The sequence below is a fragment of the Rattus norvegicus genome, chromosome 16, assembly GCF_036323735.1.
Source record: "Rattus norvegicus strain BN/NHsdMcwi chromosome 16, GRCr8, whole genome shotgun sequence".
Lineage (NCBI taxonomy): Eukaryota > Metazoa > Chordata > Mammalia > Rodentia > Muridae > Rattus > Rattus norvegicus.
The window spans coordinates 58558718-58581760 of NC_086034.1; the positions used below are offsets into that span (position 1 = coordinate 58558718).

The 23043-nt window shown below is 43.0% G+C and overlaps 1 protein-coding gene across 2 annotated transcripts in view; it reads right to left on the reverse strand.

Moving 5' to 3' along the window:
- Positions 1–22813, reverse strand: part of Zdhhc2 (zinc finger DHHC-type palmitoyltransferase 2) — a 69600-nt gene extending 46787 nt beyond the window's left edge. The window contains exon 1 of one of the 2 annotated variants that reach the window (XM_008771288.4): positions 22452–22813. In XM_008771288.4, the coding sequence (XP_008769510.1) occupies positions 22452–22578 (127 nt within the window). In that variant the 5' untranslated portion in view covers positions 22579–22813. The remainder of the gene's footprint in view (positions 1–22451) is intronic. The other variant, NM_145096.3, reaches the window with a different exon arrangement.
- Positions 22814–23043: the final 230 nt, after the last annotated feature.

The window sequence follows — 23043 nt, forward strand, 5'->3', positions numbered from 1 at the left end:
ACACACATAAGGACCACAGTAAGTTTCATTTTTATGAAAGAAATGAATGCCCTTCCTAGGATATTTGTCTAATTATTACATTAGCGACTCATCTTGATAATTTTTGCCTAATGGCAGAGCCATCAAATTTTAAAATGTCTTTTCTCATTGTGTAAGAAGATGTGAAATGTTACTTCCAAGTATAGCTGGTTTTCAGTAGCTATTTAAGAAAAGGTCACTCTTCGGCTTCAAACACTTTTCTAATATGTATGTATGCAAATAAAATATACGGGAAATATAAATTTTGAAAATACGAGTAGTAATCGAGTATAATCTGGTTGGGACAGAGTTAAGGACACTGAGTCTAGTTCCTCACATCTACATTAGACAGCTCACAAAACAAGCCCCACTGTTATTAGTGCTAGAGTTTTATAGGGGACGGCAGGGTAAAGCCCGCAGTCAGCTGAGTAGAACCGAATGTCTCCTGCCTCTACCAGAGGCACATGTTCTTTACTACTGTGAAACTTAGGAATACTTTCTTTTTGACAAATTGAACGCAGATCCATAAAACTTCGGCAGAGCTTGTGGGGGAACGCCTGTGATCTTGCAGTACTTTTCTGTCTTCCAAGTTGCTTGAAGCCAGGCTCTCCCTCAATCTTTTCTACTTTACAGGAATGGAAACTTGTCTTCCTTCCTCTTTAGAGAAGCATGCTCTTCCCTCTGGAGAAAGAATGCTGGCAGGGAATGCAGGAAGGAGAGCCTGTGTCAACTACTGGGTGTGTTTCTTCCTGTGCTATGTATGAGGACTTAGTTAAGGCAACTGCTTCCTTGAGTCATCCAAACAATTAAAAGAAAGAGATAATGTTTCTCCTATGTCGGCTTTGAAACATCTTATATTGGGAGCTAAATTAACAGCTTCTTCAGTTTGTCTGAATCTCTCTTTCATATAGTAAATGCTGCTGGGCCAGATATTTGATTCAGTGAAAAATTGATCTAATATGATACAGTGAAGCTTAAAATTGTAGTGTTCTCAACTGTATAACATTCTAAACCAGAAGCCAGGTATTTCTAGGGCAGAATCAATTCATGGATGGATGCTTGTGACTGGGTGAAGCTAACTTGTTTCCATGACTGAGTAAACAGTTTTTCTTTCATTTAATGAAGACTGCCAACAGCCGTCTACATTGTAATAGCTTTAAAAGCACATAATGAAATTACCTATAAAATACTCGGAGGAAATTTTCTATGAGTCAGTTAGGTGCATGATTTTTAAATAGACTGGCACTTGAGCAAGTCACAGGAAACCTGGATTCTAGTCCAGCCCTCCAATAAATGTCACCATGATCACAGTATGGTGCTGAGCTGTGCTTTGTGAGGTTAATACTATAATTAAATAGTATCGTGTTAAAACTCAAAAGCCATATTAAAACCTAACAGTTACTCTTGGAAGATAAAACTATGCTCAATATTAGTACCTAATTTACTAATTTTTTATTTTATTTTTAAATTAGTGTGTGCACACATATACACATGCGCCAGCACACATATGTATGAACTGTGGAGGTCAGAAGAAGACATTGGATTACAGATACTTAGTTAAAAACCCAAAACGACAAACGATGCTCATCCTTAACACAAGGGACTAAACCACTCTTTAGTCTTCCTAAGACTCCTAGTATTGACACTTCTGAGAGGGTTTCCTGAAAGGGAGAAGGTTTATTTTGGATCTAACAGTTTAACTTAATGCACACAAACTTTTTTTTTTATGTGAAGGAAAAAAAAAAAAGAAACAAGACTAAATTCCAAATTTTCCTCAGATAAAACATGTACTTTATTTGGGGAGGGTGAGTAAGACATGTTTGTTATTCAAACATACGGGAGCAATGAAAGCATCTGCAGTAGTAGCTGTGCGGGTCACATTCGAAATGCAGTTCTCTAATTATAACTTAAATGAGAAGAATCTCTTTCTGGTCCACATCCTGCCATGATCTTTTCTGCTCTAGAAACATCCGGTCCTCTTCTGTGTCTCCAGGACTTCAAACTCTCCCCTGTCTAATTGTGTTACAGGAGTTACAGCCCTTTGTTGGCATGGATAGGATGTGGGAGAGAAGGAACAACAAATTATCACCATAGTTACCAAACTGCTCCTGTGTACCAAGAGCGAAACCAAGCCCTCCAAGAATGTCTTCTTAGATCTCATCAGACTGCAAGGCCAGGAGTTTGGGTTCCAGTTCTATTTTCTGACAACCCACACTACCTAGACTGGCTTCCTGTCTCTAGCTATCATCACAATATCTTTTTAGCTTTGCTTGTTTGTTTGTTTGTTCAGTATTTTTTCAAGAAAACTGATTTTTAGCAAGTATCCAAACCATTCCCTGTATCACTGCCATCCCATTACTTCTTTGTTCGATTACCATTAGTCTTTCATATCTAATCTTCTACTGCGATCGCTTTTGTAGAAGTCTGCAACGGCCTCTCTCTACTGTTAATTCTTGAAGTATAAGTAACCCTAGCAGATATAATTATGCTCATTTTTGGAAAATGTTGGCAAATTGACTATGAATTTGTCTTGGATAAATTCAGCTGGGGGAAGCCTCTTATAGCAGAACCCTTTGTCCTTTTGGGCACCTTTAAGGAGCTCACGTTCATCTTTAATGCACTAAAGATCAAAACCAGCACTGCCTTTAGGCCACTGTAATGCCAGGTCTAAGAGACCCCTGCACTTCTTATGAATGTTTCCAGTTTAATTCCAACCATAGCTTCCTCCTCCTACAACATTAAACTATGTTTTCCTGTAACGTATCTACTTTTGTTTTGATTTTTTTTTATTGGAATTAACTTTGGGTCCAAGCACGTACTAACATGCACTCTATTGCTATGTTATCTTCAACCCTGCTCACCGTGTGTGTGTGTGTGTGTGTGTGTGTGTGTGTGTGTGTGTGTGTGTGGTTTTTATAGAACTTCTGTGTGATCCTCATATGCCATGGCTGTTAGCATCCCGTCTAAGCTCCAACTCACAGTTACCTGGCAACAGCCAGGTATGCCTGACACTATGAAAGGGGCTGCTTGTCCCCTTCTCACTCTCTTGCTCTTGCTCTCTTGCTTCCTCTTGTTCTCTTGCTCTTCCCATCTTCTCCTTTTGTCCCTTCTCTCCCCATTCCCTTCCTCCCTTCTCTCCATGTGCTCATGGCTGGCCTCTACTCTTCTCTTTCTCTACTTCTCTCTTTCTCAGCCCTACTGCCCTCTTAACTCCCCTCCTCATGCCCTGAATACACTCTATTCTATACTATACTGTCGTGTGGCTGGTCCCTCAGGGAGAAGGGATGTCTCAGCATGGGATATGAGACATATCCCCACTTTCTCTTTTTGTAAACACATCAATGGCGATTTTAAGAATCATTTCAGAGCCCACCTTCCTCTCTAACCTTAGACCCTACTACTTCCTTCTGGTACTCAATGTTTCCACCCCCCTCCCAGACATTCTGAATCACACTGCCCACTCCTCAAAAGTCCTTTGATTGGCACTTTAACAATTCACAGGAGACCTGCTCCAGCCTGTCCATTCATGCCACCGTGATCACCATATACAGCAGAACTGAGCTAGGATTTTGTTGTTTAAGAAAAAAAGTTGTACGTTATCTTAAAGAGTCCTCCTCTTCTAAAATTAAACTATTATCTTTTAATGTTTTCTGGGGGAAAAACTGACTAAATCCTTGGTCAAAAGTGATTCTAGAAATAAATTTGTCATTGGATTCATACAATTAAGCTGATGTCTGAAGGACAGGGAAGTTGCTACAAGATAGAGACAAAGGGTGTAGAACTTAAGCTCCAAATGCATGGCTTTCCTCTGGGTTACCATGGGAACCAGTCCTCACTCCAAACAGCCTTGACACTCGATGTCCCATAATGGACCCCACATAGCTCTAGAAAAATTCCTCCTTCCAGGGATTTAGCTCAGTGGTAGAGCGCTTGCCTAGCAAGCGCAAGGCCCTAGGTTCAGTCCCCAGCTCCCAGAAAAAAAAAAAAAAAAAAAAAAAAAGAGAGAGAGAGAAAAATTCCTCCTTTCAATTAAAAAATAAAAGCACATTTTTCTATTAAAAATGTAAACTGATGATGAAATCATCTCCCTAAAAACCAGTCCAAGACTTGTGCTGCATTTCAAATAAAACCACCATGTCCTTACATCATCCTTGAGGTCACAGGTGACCAGGCTCTGGCCAACCTGGCCAGAATCACGCCTGTCTTCAGAATCACATCTTTGCACTGTCTTGTCCCTGAGGCCACTGTGCTTGTGTCGAGAACATAGGCTTGACTGTGCCCTTTTGAATCTGAAAAGCTCCTCTGGCACCAACCCCTGGGTTCCTTACCAGTCCTCAAGTGTGCCTTGAGTGTCAGTAATCCCACTCTTCTGTCTCTTCATTCGTTTTTTTTTACCTCTTGGTCCTCTTCTGGGCTGTCTCCTGAGATTTGCATCCTGACTTTATAGCTTCCCTGACATTTTATCTTGGCTAGGTTTTTTTTTCCCTGTCTAAGCACTCAGTTCATCTCTCAGGACTGTTCTGAGAATTAAATTACAAGGAACAAAAGCATTTGGCATAGAGCCTGGCATGGATTAGGGGCTCAGAGTCGAAATGCGGATAAAGATGTGGCCAGAGAAGTGAGGAGAGGCGTTCCCTGGTGCTCAGCCCTAGCAGTTTTACACACAGAACAGGCCAGAAGCACAGTGAACTTGGAGTTCGGAGGTGGTGGTCTCAAAGCTGCTGTAAAGGGGAATGCCAGTTGCTGGGGTTGAATTGGGGCAAGGTCTTTTAAGGTGAAAATGATAAGAAAATGTAACAAATTACACGCCACCTTGGGAAACCATACAAATCAAGCTAAATCAGGGGGAAAGGTAGGCTCTTCAGAGCCTCTCCTTATGCTGCCCTACTGGGTCTGCACTCTCAGGGCATTCCCCTGAGTAGCTGAGAGTACAGGAGTAGGCCAACCTGCCCAGCTGGTGAGCTGTCACTTACTTGTTAGCCTACCCCCCCTTTCTTCCTGACTTGCCACTCATCTTCAGCAGGGATGCTTGGTTACTTTATCAGAGATGTTATAACAAAGTAGCAAGCAGGGGGCCTTAAACAAAGGCTGCGGGGGGGGGGGGGGGATGGGGGTGGGGACCCAAGGGCAAGATGTTGGTGCCCTGAAGCATTTCTCCTTGGCCACCACTTCTCTTTGTCTTCAGGTCCTCTTCCCTCTCTTATACTCTGCTTTCAAACGTCCTCTTCTTTTACAGACAGCACACATAGTGGATTAGACCCTACTCCGGTGACCTCCTTTTAGTTTGATTTAATCTCTTTAAAGACTTTTTTATCTCAGAATGCAGTAGTCACATTCGGATGCCCTCAGATTTGAAACTCTAACCTAAGACTTTTGAATGGAAACATTGTAGCTTCCAATGTCCTCCAAAATCAGAGGTTAGTTTTAACAGGGCAAAGGCTGTATAGAGCGAGATGAGAGAGAAACTGGGGTTAGTGAGGGTCAGATAATAATGGTGGTACTAAACTGATTTTTAAAAGGAAACACTTGTTGAATGCTTTATGTGGAAAATTTGAGCTTAATTTTTTTAAATCAAAGCTTTTTAAAGATTTATTACTTATTTATTTATTTATTTATTTAACGAGTAACATGAATACACTTTTACTCTCTTTAGATTTGTCAGAAGAGGAAATCCGATCCCATTGCAGATGATTGTGAACCACGATGTGATTGCTGGGAATTGAACTCAGGACCTCTGGAAGAATAGTCAGTGCTCTTAACCACTGAGCCATCTCTCCAGCCCCTTGAGCTTAATCTTAAATGTTCTTCACACCTAAATCTTGTAATAGTCTGTGAGGTGGGTCATATTATAGTTTTAAAATATGAGACTTCCTTCCAGAGAGAGGACAATGTTTTAATGGCAGGCAAATTATAAGATAAGCAGTTGATATCTAACTCTGGGCCTATCTGACCCAAAATTCTCTCAAGGAGGTTATATGGCCTCCCAAGACCTGTGACATCTGGTGCCTCCTAACAGTTATGCACCCTGCTGGGCTTCTGGTCCTGGATAGATTTGATTGTTTCCAACTTCAGTAGCTTTTATTCAACTAGTGTGCCAATGATCGATATTCTTACTTAGTTACTTCTTAAGAAGGCTTCAGAAAGCAGGGTAAAAGGTAAAAAAAAACCCTTCTACCATCCCTTTTCTAATAGCCTGTTTAAAACATCTAGGTACAGATATCATATACTTTAGCCACCATTAAAATATTCCAATAACCATAATGATGGGCACGGCCTGAGTTTTTACTGAGTGGTGCACTTCAAAACTGAATAAGAGCTATGTTGCTCTGGCAAGACTGGGTTGGTGGTGACAGAACACTAGGGTTGTCCTAACGTTTGGCCTCACCAATGCAGAGGGAAAGAAATTTAACCTGACACACTTGGAGGGTTCATCCCTGCTTGGATAAGCTGTTAGTAAGGAGTATACAAGACTGGGCTGCCCTGATTAGGAGTCCCAGTTCTTACACTTGTGAACATATTAAATCTAGAACTGCTTCCTTCTTGTTCCAATAGCAGGAAAACGTCTCCATTTTTTTTTTTAATCACAGCAATGGCCCAACTTGAGATCTGCCTCCTTTAAACATTTTATCTGCACAATACAGTAGTGTTAAGTCTAAGCCCAACAATACACAATGGGTTCCTAGAGTCCCGTCATCCAATATGCCTGAAGAACTCTAACCAGATGAATGCAGTCCATTAATCTGTTCTTCTTCCAGGCTCTGGAAACTGCGAAACATTCTCCTCGCTATTTCTCTATGTTTGGCTGCTTTGCATCCTGTGGTACAAGTATTCATCCTTGTGACTGGTTGATTGTTCTCAGCATAATGCTCTCCAGGTTCACCCATGGTATTGGATATGACAGATTTAACCTCGTTGCTTCAGCAGTATGATGGTCATTGGATTGCTCTCTATACCTATGTAGCTCCACTCAACAGTTGGTATTAAGACCTTAGTTAACACTAGTAACACATTCGCTAACTGTACTTAAATCATTAAGAATGGGCACATCTTTCAGCTAAGTCTGCTCTGAGGAAGAAGCAGAGATGATTTTATAAGTCACTGCTACTTTCAAATTCACAAAGAAAAAAGTGATTTCCAATTACAGGCGTAGATACAGGGGGAAATCTGATCTCTAGGGCAGTCCATTGATATTGGCATTCTGGTTTCACTCAATGAATCCAATAACCTCTATCTCAAAACAGACAAGATTGAGGGCCAACAAGATGGCTCAGTGTGTAAAAGCACTTGCCTCAGACTCTGAGGGCTTGATGAAACAACATGCTCAAAAGACCTCCATCCACACACTGTGACAAACGCACACACACACACATCTGTGCGCATACATGCACACACATACATACACACTGACTTGTTTAACCTCATACACTTGTAGGGCTGTCCGTTTTCTACATGCGGCTACAACTCAACTTCAAGGTCAAATAATCATGGAACTTTTTGATTCCAACCCTCCTCCTTCTCAATTTCAAATGTTTGTTCTTAAGGAAAAAACAGAGAGGCCATGAGAAATTTCTATGAACTGTAGGCAGATGCTGGGCTCTCACCAATTCTAGCTGGCTCCCATGTAATAAGCTGGAAAGTTAGAAGGAATCTATGTCCTGAGATTTCTTTATTAGAACCAAATTGTTATAGCAGGAAGAATCATGCTTCCTGCATTGTCCAGTGTAACTGCTCATCTCGTCTTACTCATGTTTACATGTACATATTGTCTTAGTTACTTTTCTATTGCTGTCATAAAATACCATGTTCAAGGCGACTTACAGAAGAAAGGGTTTATTAGGAACTTACAGTTTTAGAGGGTGAGTCCATGACCATCATGGGAAACATGGTCAGGCTTGGGGCTGAGCAGTAGCTGAGAGCTTAGATCTTAATACACAAGCACAAGGACAGACAGACTAACCAGAAATGCCATGGACTTTCGAGCCCTCAAAGCCCATCCCCAGCAACACATTTCCTCCAATAAGGCCACACCTCCAAGTCCTCCTTAAACAGTTCCTCCAACTGGAGACCAAGTAGTCAAACATATAAGCTTATGGGATCCATTCTCATTAAAACCACCACATGTACTATTGTTAACAAGCAAAATTCCTACTTATATCTTAATTATTTTAGCACTTTTAAAAAGTATACAAACAGAAACAATTTTTTGAATGTCAGTTTTTCATTATCTGGTATGGTAACAATTATCACAGAGAACAAAATATGTTATGTTTTTCTTTCTCACTATCAAACATTAGCTATTTTATACCTGAAGAGAAAGAAATAGTGCTTCTCCAAGGAAACACACAATTTCCTAAAACTACCCTCACCTCAGGATAGCACATTCAGAGTATTTACAACCAGAGAATATACACAACATGGCTTACAATTAAGCCAATATTTCTAGGTTAGTAAAGTTATTTGACACTTATGTACTACTTCACAGCTCTCCAGAGAAAAGAACTGCACAAGGCTATAATTCTAACAGCCATGTTGACAGTACTCACTGGGACATAATTTTCAAGGATGCATTTGAGATAAAGTGTGACCTGAAATGCTAGTACCCTCAGTAACTGCTACGGTTATAGCACTGGGTCATGGCTTCTGCTAAACTTTAAGGGACTCAGGCTGTGCACTGGCTCACTGTTCAGTGCTGGATCACTGGGAATTGTGATTGCTTTTGGAAACGTCCCCATCATATGGTCACAAAGTCCTTCCTTTTTGGGCATTATATGATCATTCTTTGATTCTAGCTTGCACTACATACACAATGTCTGTTCTGTCCCAATTATAGCCGATTGTACCCCTTATGCTATGAATCATTGCCCTACAGGATTAGCACAGTCTACCCTGCAGCTGCTGCTGTAAACAAGAAACATTCACTTGAAGTCAGAGCAGGATTCCCATCATCAATGCAGCTCACAGATGAAGGGCTGGGATTACTACAGTGGAAAAGGGCAATGTTAGGCAAAGCACCAGATTATGTACTGGATATATTCCTTAATATATGTGGGAAGTTATCAAATTGTTTTTAAGAGGGCAGTCATCAATATTTGAACTGAATTTCATCTTTTGCTTAATCTATCCCCCGCTGGGATAAATTTTCACTTTGGGTTTCTAGGATCTCCAGCCTGCAAACACTATAGAAATTTCGTTATTCATTCATTCATTCATTCATTGATTCATTCATTCATTCATTCATGAATTATGTTCAGTCCTTGGGTTGTGGATCAGGACCTACAACCATAGTGTTAATTCACTCTGAACCCAGAGTGTAAATTCAAGTGATTTGGAATGGAGCACTGATTCCACACTTTTCTCCACCAACTTCTGTAGGATGTCATTATACAGGTGAGATAGAACGAGGCATGTCACTGGATGTGAAGGAAGGAAGGGTGGGAGAAAAGTTTTAGAGAGGAAGAGGAGACTGGGGTGAGGGGGAAGAGGAGCAGCGGAGAGAATATGGAGTTGGATGGTAAGATTCCTCTCTGCACATTTACAGGTTGTTATGAATGTTCTTAAGGGTTGGATGTGTACAGAGATTTGTATGTCTAGGTGGGCAATTATATCTTATCAATTGGATCAGAGGTTATTGTGTCGTGTGTTCTTTCATGTGGCGATTTAAATGAATTCAAGAGAGTGTGTGGTGGTTGGAGACACTGGATCGCCATGGAACCGGGATGTGTGTGTTTGGCATGGTGGCAACCTGCCTTGGGAACTAGACTAGAGATTGTTGCCAGGCTCAGAGGGCAGCCATCAGCAGTGTGATTTGGAGTGGAGCAAAGCAGGGGAGACGCCTTGCTGACTGAGATGAAGATGTCTAACAGATGTCTTGGGGCACTGCAGTACCAGATCTAGTGCGGGGTAAAAGACAGCCCTTTTAAATATTTTTACAGCAATGAACTCCTGCTTGCCCACTATCATGGTGAAGCAGCGGCAATTACGTTTTCTGCCTCGAGCATGCCCAATGGCCAGTATCCTTGTGAGGACACACAACCCAGTAAGGAGGGCTTCCCCATTGGTGAGGTGGGACTATGCACAACTTGCTGTCTGAGAATCTGCTGCTAAACCATGAAAGGGCAAGAGAGGGAGTCCTGACACATTTCCTGATGAACCTGGAGAGGTTCCCACTTGGACACCTATTATAAGCACCTCTGGAATAATTTTCCACCCAAATTACCTTCCTTGGAAAACTTGCACAGTGATGCTTAGAAAAGACGCAGAGAATGACTGTATTATTCAGGGATCTCATTCCTAGCTAACCCCAAAGAATTTAAACTGAGGATGCCAGCAAGAGTTTATACACAGTGTTGATGTAGCATTAGTCACAATAGCCAAAGTAAAAGTTTAACTCAAATACCCATTGGCAAACAGAGTGTGGTATATACATGCACATGGATATGGATAATATTGGGTATATAATATGCCTGGCATATTATCCAGTCTTTAAAAGTAAAACTGAGCCACATGCTACAATATGGATGGGTTTTGAAGACATTACACTAATGAAGTAAACCAGAAACAGAAGGTCAAATATAAGATTTCCTCTCACAGGAGGCAGGTCTTTAGGATAGTCAGAAAACTGAATAGTGATTGCCAAGAGCAGGGGTATTATTATTTAACAGGTACAGAAATTTGACTTGGGCATTTATCCAAAAGAAAGATAATGGTTATTGGTACAGTGATCCAAATGTACAGACTACCGCTGAACTTTATGACTGAAATGGGTTTTATGAATGGTGGATTTTATGTTGTACATTACCACAGTAAAAACAAACCCCACCTATTCCAGAGTCTACTCACAACCACAAATATATTAACTTTGAACTGTAGCTGCCCTCTTACCCTGGGAAGTCATTCCAGAGTGATAAGCAGACAAAGACAGCCAGGCATCTCTGTCTGGTGAAGTAGCCCATTCATGAGTCTGCCTAAGCTCTCAGTGCCTGAGAATCAAAAGAATGCCCAGGCAAAGAGACAAACCCCACTCCTCTGTGACCTTTTCCAGCCAATGGGAAATAGATTATATTCAGCACATTCTTTAGAAGGTTGGAGCAAGGAAAGGAGGGATTTGAAACATATTTTAGACGATCATTTTCAAAACCTAAAGAGGGTAATAATTTTAGTATTTTTAAAGGAAGATTTAGTTATCCAAGGACCACAAAAAAAAAAAAAAGGGTAGGTGTCTGGACAATGCTGACTTGGTCTGTGTGCTTCTTGCAAATACATTTTATTTTATAGGTATATGGGTTCATACAATCTGCCCAGTCTAAAGAGTAATTACTATACATACATTTTATTATTATATAGTATCATCCTATCAGTTCTCAAATAACATCTATATTTTAATTCACCTAATTCCTTATTACACATATTCACAGTCAAAGTCCAGATGGGAAAAAAATATTTATTTGCAACCCTAAAAATAGGTGCATAAGTATGTGTAAATAAATACTAACATAAGCCTGTTGATGAACGTGAATGGTCAACTAATAAAAAAATAGATCTTTTCATGAAGGACTACATATTCTCTGTTTGAATGTCTACTGTTCCTATTGGGCTCAATTAAACAAACTCAGATGCTGTTCCTCACATGTTCATTCATTCCTAAAAATGAATAGGCTGTTTTTCTCGTAGGAAAGAGTAGCACCACTATGCACATGCCAGACATTGTCATTGCCACAAAGTTCTTTGATACTTCCCTTCCGGATATTAGGAGTTGAATGATCCTGCTTTGGAGTCCTGTACAGATCTTTCCCTATGCCTGACATGCATAGCTTCTGGCTTTAGTCCCTGTGTGTCCTTCTGTCTTATCTGAAATTGTGACCTTCCACATTCTTAACCTTCTTGGTTGTTGCTGTTCTGGTTGCTGCTGCCCTTCTTGTTTAGGAATTTGGGCGTGGGAGTTGCTGCTGTTGTCTTGAGACAGGATCTTGCCAAGTGGCCTAGCCTGGCCTTGAATGTTCACTCTGTCTGTCCGCAGTCCCAAGTGCTGGTACTACAGGCAAATGCTATATGCCCAGCACTCAAGCCCTCTGGCCCTTTTACTTGTTGCCACAACACTATGACCCTCTAACAGATTACATAATCATTTGCCTGTCATCTCTTCCCCAACTCGTGTGAGCTCCATGACTGTGTCGTTTTGTTTTTGTCAATTTAACAGGAGCCTAGACCCACTCTGGGAAGAGGAATCTTAGTTGAGGATGTGCCTTCATTAGGTTGACCTAAATACAAGTCTGTGAGGTATGGTCTTCATCAATGATTGAGTGGTGATGGCCTAGGTAGATGTGGGTAGTCCCAGCCCTCCATAGGTGGCTGGATTGTATTAGAAAAGCAGGCTGAGAAAGCCATAAAGAGTAAGCCAATAGGCAGCACCCCTCCATGACCTCCGCTTCATTTCCTGCCTCTAGCTTCCACCCTTCGCTCCCCACGATGGACTGTTACCTGAAGTGTAACCGGAACAAACCTTTTCTTCTCCAAGTTTTTTGGGTCATCACGTTTTATGACAGCTATGGAAGCCCTAACTAAGACAAAGACCAATCAATAGATGTTTGTGAATGAATACATTAAAATGCTAAATATTGAAATGCTTGGATTTTGGATTCAAAGTTTTGGATTCAAAATCCTTGGATTCTGAAGTTACTAATTACAGGGTTAAGTGTGTGAGAATCTGTGGCAAATGGAAACCATCTCCTTTGCTCTGGCTAACATATGGCTCTCAGTCCTGCATATCTTAGTTTTTAAAATGTACCTATTTCTGACACTAACTGTATTTCATGAAAAATGTGTTATAATGGAGGTCTTGAATAAGTCAAACTGATCTCTGTCCTTCCTCTCTCCCCATCGCTTGGCCTCCCTAGCGGAGTCCTGGATAATCAGTAGTCAGGGTTAAGTACATAAATCCCTGACAGCCTTTTTTCCTAATGCATGCCACTTAGTGACAAACCGGATCACACGTCAGTCCTGCAATGCAGAGCAACCTTGTGACGGTCAGCGGGAGACTCATAACTGAAGTTGTTTTTTGCCTCCTCTATAACTGGTGGGTATCCGGCATCTGTCATCACAGCTCATCCAACCCGCTTTCAGCAGGCTGCCCCTCCCACTCGAGTACCACTCATGAGAATTACATGTATTTTCCAGGCAGGATTTGAATCATGCCCATGTCTACAAACCCAGGGAAAGGCCACTCTGCAGATTCAGCTGCACACCTCTTGGAGACTGAGATAACCCACGGGCCCCCAAAGGGATCTCCAACGGATGTAATCCAGAAGATCATGGACACAACCCAGTCTGGATTTTTTTAATTTGTTTTGGTATTGGGGAAAACCCTGGGTCTCAGACATGTTAAGCACATGCTGTACCACAAAGTCCCTAGCCTGGTTTTAAAGTCACCTCATTCCCCAAACACACTTCGCCAAATGCAGTGAAAATGTTTTTTTTTTTCTTCTTTTTATACAAAATACGCAAGAAACAAAAATGTAATTTTAACTGCACACTAGAAAACAAAAGAGAACTAGTTCACCGAGTCACTGGAGACATAAGGTTCTTGAAACTACATGAAGTCTTCATACAAATTTTATATTTATTATAAGATGATCCTGGAAACTTAAAGCCAATTCAAAGCCATTTCATGCTTTCCAGATAGCGTACATTTTGTTTTAAACGGCATATAACAGGGGTTTTTGCCTGTTGGCTAGGGTTACTTTATTGACAGGCCTCCCTTAGGGCATCTTGCTACTCTCTTGGTTATAACGTAGTGATGAACGCGTAAGGGGCCATTAATAAGTAATTAATTGTACAGTCCACGTGGAAAAAAAAATCTCCAAAGACCAGGGAGAATCATTAGCAAAGAATTTAGCCTATGGGCGTATGCAGGGCCCTCATTTACATTTTCAAATGTAGTCAACAGTGTCTCAGAAATGAACACGTGTTCAGAGAAATGATAAGATGACACACGCAGCCGTCATTGATTCTGGCTCAAGAGCGTCTCTCAGACAAAAATGGATGTTGGAGGCCAGGACGCTGAGAAGGGAAATGTGTTGAGGAGATTTCTGAGTGGGGGTTGAAGTGGGAGATGGGGTAGCAGTGTGTAAGGATCAAGATACATTGCATGTGTGTATGAGACTTTCAAGTAATAAATTAAAATTAAATTGGATTTTTGTAGCACTTCCAAGCACTGGCATTATAAATTCAGTGTAAGAATCCCAGTCAGATGAGAAAGTCAAATAAAGAAAAGGCCATGTACCTGTGGCAAAAATGTGGTTATAATTTGAAAGGGGAATTGTCAAGAACCATTGCTAGTTTACTGCTCTCATATGGGTCTTAAGAAATTAAAGCAGTGGCGTCTGGTAGCATATACTTTTAAGCCCAGGATTTGGGAAGCTGAGGAAGGAGCAAAGGCCTTTAGGCAAGGTTTACTTTCATAGCAGAGTCTATTTCAAACTGGAAGGAAAGGTGAGAGGGAAAGACACATAAAAAGTGTCTTTCTAACCACCTTTGGAATATTGCTTCAACCGGCAGACAGCATGAGGAATCTGCCACATTCTAACTTATCATTTTCAAGTTAGAGTAGACAGTTATTTCTACAGTCATTACAGACGAAGAGCTGCAATCTCAGGAGAGCCCCGAATCACCACTTTCTAAGGAAAAGAAGGCTGGGGGGAGTACAACTGCCCAAACACATGGAATCCACAGGATAAATTATACAGTATGGTTCTCCATGTGTGTCTCTGTGTCTGTCTATTTCCATGTGTGTTCTGTTTCTGCGTGAGTCTCTCTCTGCCTATCTCTTTCTCAGTGGTGTGTGTGTGTGTGTGTGTGTGTGTGTGTGTGTGTGTGTGTGTGTGTGTCTCTGTGTGTGTGTGAGTGTGTCTGTGTGTGTGTATGTTTGATGGAGACTGAACTCAGGACTCAACACAAGCTAGGCAAATGTTCGACCAGTCATCATGCAGGCACACACACACACCCCCCACCACCACATCCCATCTTTCTTTTTTTTTAAATTTTTTTTATTAATTGAGTATTTCTTATTTACATTTCGAATATATCCCATCTTTCTGAGAAGGAAAACCACAAGATTTCCAAAAAATAAAAATAAAACAAATAAAAACCAACGAAGAATATTCCATTGCAAAACCCGTACTAACACGTACCATACATATTTACCTCTGAGTAATTTTGTCTGCTTTTTAATTTTGTGTCTTAGCGATGTCATTTCTCAGCACAAATGTCAAAAATAAGATCAAATGCCTATGATTCTTGAACCACGTTTGCTCTCTCCTCACCATGGATCAAAAAACCACAGCTCAGTTTGTTGTTTGTGCTCAAGCCTTCAACGGTGGGGCCATTTTTACTGTGGGCGGGATGGTACCTCCATACCTACCCCTCCAGTGTGTGATAGCTGGTCTCCAAGGCAGTGGCTCACTGAGAAGCCCATCCCATCCATCTTGGCTTCTGTGAATTTTCTAAGACATATTCTTTTCCAGTCTTCCCATGGGCTCAGTGAATCATATTCATGAGATCCTGTCTAGTTTCACAGACTAAATGGGGAGCATGGAGTAAAAGTGGGTCTGTGCCTCACGTAGGCCACACACAAGTCAAACCACCACTCAGGTTTCACAGCTGGAGCAGACACCTCTGGCTGTAATCTGACTGTGAGACAGGCAGATGTAATTTGATGGCATTACTGCTGAAGTGTGTCTCCTGCCTCATCGATTAGCCTTTTATGCAGCTCCAATGACAATGTACAACTTCTAGGCAGATCCATAGTCCGATTCTGTCATCCTAACACCTATCTATGGAGCTAGCAAGAGAAAGAAACAGCACTGTTTCGTTTCCTCAGGTCCAAGCTAAAGGGGGCTGGTCTGGGTGCCCTGACCCACAGGTTTTCTTAGCTTTTATGAACTACATTAAGTTCTGCAAACAATCTCTGCGAAGAAAACACTTGCCAGGTGACCATGGTTCAATGGCTGGACCTCCCTCAGTTTTGGACAATGATGTCTCTTTTCTAACCTTCGTGTGTGTGTGGGAGAGAGAGAGAGAGAGAGAGAGAGAGAGAGAGAGAGAGAGAGAGAGAGAGAGAGAGAGTGTGTGTGTGTGTGTGTGAGAGCTTGTACAATGGCTTTCCTTCCAGCAACGGGAAACACTTGGGAAAATGGTATGGTATGGATGACAATCCCAGGAAGAGTCTAGAAGCAAGCCTCTCTGCGACTTAATTAAAACTGAATTCTGACGGCAGCAATTCCAGTCAAGTGTGTCTGCGTTTTCCATTGGATGCCCTCATATCAAAAAATGAAGGTCAATTAAAAATCACAGATAAATTAGTTCATTTAACACTTAGCAATCATCTCTACAATGTTAAGAATGTCAACTGTCTTACTGGTGGTATTTCCAGTTTTAAAGACAAAAAACAGATAAGCAAAAAGAAAAAAAAAATAACCTTGGTTATCCTGCAACTCAAAAGACAGAGAGTGCTCTGACACATTAGTAGAACCAGGAACAGAGCAAGCATTTTTTTCCCCTTCTTACTCTGCCTTGAACCATTATATCAAAGTTAGATGGTAGCATAGATCCGGAATTTGAAACATATTTAAAACTTCTGAATTTTGGATTCAGACTTGTTAAGGTTTTAATTTTAAAAATATTTAAAACCATCAAGGAAATAAAACCTCACAGAGTATATTCACACTATTTTAAAGCATAGTGGCATCAAATGCTCTGAATGTCTCAATCTTTTATCGATGCGTCTTCTGTTTCATTTCAGACTGTCCTGATACTTAAGGACGGTAACATCTGTAACCCTAAATTGTCTCTTCGATCTTAATAGACAGACATTGGTGTCCTAAATGGTTAAATGGTTTATGAAGTGAAAGTTTACCAATGACAAGAATATTTGGGGTAGGGGGGATGGCTCAAATTATTTTCATTTTCAGAGGTATTTTGGGTCCTCCAGTCTCTGTCCTTGAGATTGCAGTGGTCCGGCTCATGGAAGAACAGAGCTTAACAGAATCTAAAATGAGAGCTGATATATTTTATCCTTGGGGATATTTGTTTGTTTGTAAGGAACAGAAAGTGAGCCAGCGCACCCTTATATGGATCCCTAAATAGGTGGATTAAATCTGTTTTTTTTTTTGTCTCGTTTTATTTATGTATTCATCTATTTAGAGAGTGATGAGGGTAGCCCAGGCTGGCCTTGAACCCACAGTCCTCCTGCCTCTCTGTGTCTCTAGTGCTGGGTTATGGGCCTGCATCACCACACTTGCCTTCTTCAAATTCTTAAACATCTTCACTATATATAATGGAATATAATAGGTTGCAATCATTGCTGTGGGATGTGTGTGTGTGTGTGTGTGTGTGTGTGTGTGTGTGTTTGTGTGTACATATATGTATTAGTGTATACAGCCCGGAAGGCATATTCAGAAGTCACTGTTCGTTAGCTCTTTATTTTGGTCTGGAGGCTGCATCTCTCTCATACACCTAGATAGAGTTCACCAATTACCTAAGCAGACTAGCCAGGACCTCCTGGGAGCCACCTGTCTTGTCTCCATTTTCCCAGCACTGGGATTACCAGTGTGACACCCATGGCCACTGTTGGGGATCAAATTCATGACTTCATGAATGCTTAGCAAACACTCACTAACTGAGCTACTCCGTCAGCCCCAGAATACCTGACCAGAGTGGTGAGTGCCACAAGTGACCCCTCCACTGGGACACTTCAGGAAGGACATAGATTAGTGGATGCAGCATTCCACTTTCCCTCTACAATAAGGATGAGGCTGGCCCAAAGTACCTCTGAGCTTCGGAAATTGCCATGACGGAGCGCGATGACTTAAGTAAAACCACAAGGAAGGCCAGACCTGGGAGTGTATAATCTGGTATTAACTGTCAGGTAGACGGCTAGGAGAGCATAGGAGATAGTTTAGAAACCTTGGGAGGGACCCTACTTGTCTCAGGCTGCATGAAGATATCTCTTGCCAGTGTGAGACTCTTGAGCTATGCACAAACGCCCCGTCTGAACGATGCACTTAGCAACATCAAGCTGCATGCACACTGCAGAATGGGACGAGGCTTTGCTTCCTCTTAAGAATTACAACTTAGAGTCTACTCAGTCCAGCTCTCCTATGGAAAAGCTAATTTAGCCTGAGGTAGTCTTGGGTACATAAACAATATGTTCTCTTAGAGAATATCTCCTGTTTACCATGTTTTGCCTGTGCATGAAAGGGCAAACATACAACTTAAGTCAGATACATGGTGGGATGGGACAGGTGCCATAGAACAAATGATTAATGAACCAACCAATCAAAATTGAGAAACATGCAAAACGCACCTCTTCTTAACCAGGTCCTCCTTCTTTTACACTTCATGAACGAGCACAGGGAACGGCCATGGCTCTTGGGTATCTTCAGTCATACAACCTGCTTGCTGTTACCAGCTATTCTCACCAACTCCAGCACTCTGCTCTGAATAGTTTCCTGGCTCCTCCGCACTCTGCGTGGGTTTTCACTTCATTGTAAAAGACCCCAAGCCCCAAAAAAGTCCTGGCCAAGATCCTGACCACTAGCACATGCCCAAGGGGAAATCCTGACAGTGACACATTTCAGGCAAACAAGACACTAAAATGGTTCAGCAAACGTATGTGTTCATCTCTTTTAATAATGTTAGGAGTTTTTAGTAAATTTGGACTTACAACAAGACAAAACCCTGTAAATCCATTTAAAACATTAGCACATAGGAGGAACCAGTTTAATTGCCTTCTCCACCAAGCAATGTTCCTGTACCAATTATCACGGAGGCTCTGTAAAGCACACATATGGGGTCCAGCAAATCCCCTGAATCACATCCAAGGCTGCAGGCACTCTTACCCCTCTAATTTCGTATCCTAAGTACACACCCTTATACTTTTTAAACCCTCGGAAGGTATATTACCATATAGAAAATGCTATAGCTAATATCTGAATAGATTGAAGATAGATATGGCTAAAATAAGCCAGGGATGGGGAAAGGGGCAGGAGAAAGAGGGATGTGGATAGGTGAGAGAGAGGAACGCATCGAGGGGGATGCGATAAAAGTGTTTTATTAACTACTAAGCTATATAAACATATTCTACATGATTACTCTGTATAATAGCCCTGTTTAGTCTTTTATTGTCAGAGTTGGATGCAATCTTATCTGAACTACTTGACCCATCCATTACCTCTACCTCCCATATATTTCAGATATACACACATTCCCAAAGAGATGAGTTATTTTTGTAAAACACAAACACCAAGCAAAAATTATGTTCCCTGAGAACGTGCCTAGAGAGCCACATACACGCAGTTAAATATAGAAACTAACTGTAATGAGCATCATTATCTTCGGTTTCCAAGGATACCAGGATAAGCACTACTCCTAGATTGCAGTTCATTCAGCAAAGGGCAGAGAGTAATTTGCATTCAGGGTCATCACTGGCTGTCAGCAGATGTGGAGGGGAGAGCAGGGTAAATCACCCTGCTTCCTGAGTTCTGTGTGTTACCTACTTCACTTTTCAGTCCTTGACCCCTATCCCTTGGTTCCAACCCTGGCCAATATGTCACAGGAGAAAGTTGAAGAATAAACAACAACTTCCAAGAGGACAGAAAGCAAATCCGCAAAGGGCAGGGCAGAGAGAGAGATGGATTAGTGTGAGCATGGGGGTGGGGGCTGGCACTCTCGCTTGCTTGCTTTGTTTGTGAAAAGCAGCAAAGGCTGGCTGTGTGCAGCAGTCACACTGGTCGCCATCTTTGTAGAGAATAACTGTACCCTACACCTCAACTTCTCAGTCAACCAAGCTCAGGGGGTGCAAGGCTTCTGGGGAGCGCCACTGAGCAACTGTCATCGTTTTGCCTTCTCATCTTTGGGATCTAGATGTTTAATAACACCCATGTCCTTTGTCTCTGCGACAATGAAAATAATTAAAACTACTTCCTAACAACTTGGCGGGTGGGAGTATGGTATTTACTTGTTTGTGATGGTCTGTTTTCTGATTGGTTTTACTGTGACACTTTTGGTCACCAGAGGTGGGTAGTGACAAGGAGTGGCAGTGTGCTTTATCAGGTAAATATCAATCAGTAAGAGGCCATGGCCCCTAGGAACTTGCCCTTCTAAGTCAACACACTAAGACTACACACACACACACACACACTTAGGGTGACTCAGATTGCACAGATACCTTGTTTTAAAATATACACAAAATATGGCTCAGGGGCTGAGAGATGGCTCAGTGGGTAAAGTGCTTGCTGTACAAGCATGAGGTCCTGAGTTCAGACTCTCTCAGACCTGCCGAAAACCTGAAGGAGTACAGGCCTGCTACAGCAGCTCTAGTAAATGGAGACAGGTCCAACCTGGGGGCTCGCTGGTCTGCCGGGCTAATGGAAAAAGGTGAGCTCCAGTTTCAGTGAGAGAAGGTGTCTCAAAAGGGACAATGGAGAATTATTGGGGAAGACACCCAATACTGACTTCTGGCTTTGATGGTCACCAGCATTGGGTGAATCTGCATACACATGTACATAAGCAAAGACCACACACACACACACACACACACACACACACACACACACACACACAGAGCACAATATGGTTCAGACAGAATAGCAATTTTCTCTGCAGTTCCTTGACCATCGTCTGTCTACTTAGTAAAAATAAAATCTCCTGTGGAGCATCTGTGATGGATGAAACCTGTACCTTCAAATGCTTCCTCCTGATAGGCATGAGCTATTACACCAGGCTAAGCTTCTTAGCTTAATGGGCTAATAAAGAACAAGCTGGCTATTTTGCTAGGGAAGGCCTTCTAGGGCATTCCTCGCTTGCAACAAATGATACAGTTCCTTATTTCTCAGAGGAGAAGGAATAAAACACAACAAAGTTTCCTAATAGTTGCATAACAGACAGTGTCTATCAAGAAGCAACCTAGTTACAGATTAAATGTTAGTATAGAACCTTGGATTTCTTTCTTTAACGTTCGTCCTATACATTACCCATGACTAAATATTACTTATTTATATAAGATGTCAGTTTTAGACCATTTTTTAAAATCTTAAGTCAAAACAAGTTCACTTAATTTAGGATTAAAATGTTGTTTCTGAATCTAGTCGGCAAAGTAACAATAGCAAAATTTAAAACTATATGAAATGGGAAGAGAGGCTCAATTATCTTGAAAACTATGTCAAAATTATTTTGGTGTATGTACCATTTTGACACCATTTCTCACAGAACCAACATGTGGAGATAAGATGGCTTCAGACAAGATTTTGCACTTCAAGCATGAAGCTTGCATGAAGCTGTTCAGGTTGCAAAGCTTTAAGGAAATGGTTGTCCCACTCAGGGCAAGTGCTTGGTTAGGGTAAAGGGCAGTTAAGTTCAGTGGGTAGACATCTGACAAAATATTCACAAGTCACTGGCAGAAGAGTCATCCCCTGTGTGGACATTTCTTCCCGATAACACACACCAGCTTTCACAAAACCTCCGAAGGCAGAAAGTTTACGTTAAGCTTCATAACTGTATTCCCTGCTTATGAATAATCAACCTCAAAAAAAAGGATCTTCAGTGCTGAAAGTGCTCCACCCACCAATTCAGAAGCTTTATCTTGGACCGGGGCCACTTGGCTGTCTGGATGCAAGAACCTTAGATGATGACTTTCCCCGCCCCACTTTCTATTATCCCAGCATCTAAACTACAGTCGTGTATTTCTCACAGGTCTTCGAAAAATACTTTCTAGTGGCTCGCCCCTTCTGCCTCTTTTTGAATTATAAAGTGGCTAGATATCAACTGTCAAACCACACAGGCTGTTACAACGGTAGTGAGTGAGCGCTGTCACAATGTGTTTTTAAAAGAGGGTCTATGTCCATCGGAAAAGAAGCTGGCTCTGCCACCCGAGGTTAAGGCCAGCATTTCCCCCCTCGCGGGTCTGGCGTAGCTTTGATTCTTGGCCCAGCTTCCAGCCCTCTGGCCTCCAGTGCAGCTTCCAGGCCTCAGCTCTCCATTGAGGCAGCAGACAGTGGAGACCACTGTGGTCCCCTGTTCTGTCCTGCCCAGCGAGGGGGGTGTGGCTGGGGTGGCAGTGGTGAGTGAAAGGCAGAGGGAGGTACTCTGGGGCCATATGTCCTGGGGTGGAGGTGACCCGGTAACCCGAAAGCTGCCGAGGGAAGCCAAGAGAGTTACAGAGGTCAACCAGGTTTCGAGGAGGCTGGCTGACCTCCGCTGGGGCGGAGGAGGGGAAGAAGTGGGGGTGGCAGACAGGCAGGTCCTGGAAAGCGCCCAGGGCGCGCAGCGGGGTGGGAAGAGCCCAGCGGATGCACTGAGTGGAAGCAATTGCGGAGCGGAGCAGTAGTCCCGGGATGGCGAGGGGGATGCGTGTGGGGTTCTGGACGTGGGCACCCACTTACCTATGCACAGCTGGATCGCGTAAGCATAGTAGGACCAGCCCAGAAGCAAGCTGATGAACACCACAGGGATCCAGTAGAGCACCCGCCGGCACCGCCGCCTCACGCCACCGGGGCCCGAGGGCGCCATCTTCCAGCCGCATACACCTGCCCAGCTCCTCCGCCGCCGCCGCCCGCGGGCCTGGCTCGGGGCCGGGCTCGGGGCTCCCGGAGCACCCGGCGGGACAGGCCCGGGGGCGGCGGCCGGCTGTGCTGCGGCCACCGCGGCCGCCGTGGCGCTAGCTCCCCATCCCGCGGCGGCGAGCGGGCGCCGCGGACTCCCGCTGCTCCGCCGGGCTGAGGCGGCGGCTCAGAGGCGGAGGACGAAGGCAATGAGGCGGCGGGAAGCTCCGCTCCGCCCCCGCCTGGTCCCCGCCCGGTCCCCGCCTCGCCGCCTCCCACTGCGCGGCGGGCTGCGCCCTGGGGCGGGGTACAGGGATCCGGGCTCAGACTCCCACGGCGCTCCGGGGCACGCGGCCACCCGTGCGTCCTTGCCGCGGGCCACCGCAGGGGTGCTGGAGGTGGAGACTCGATACCCACCTTGGCCCTCGCTCCC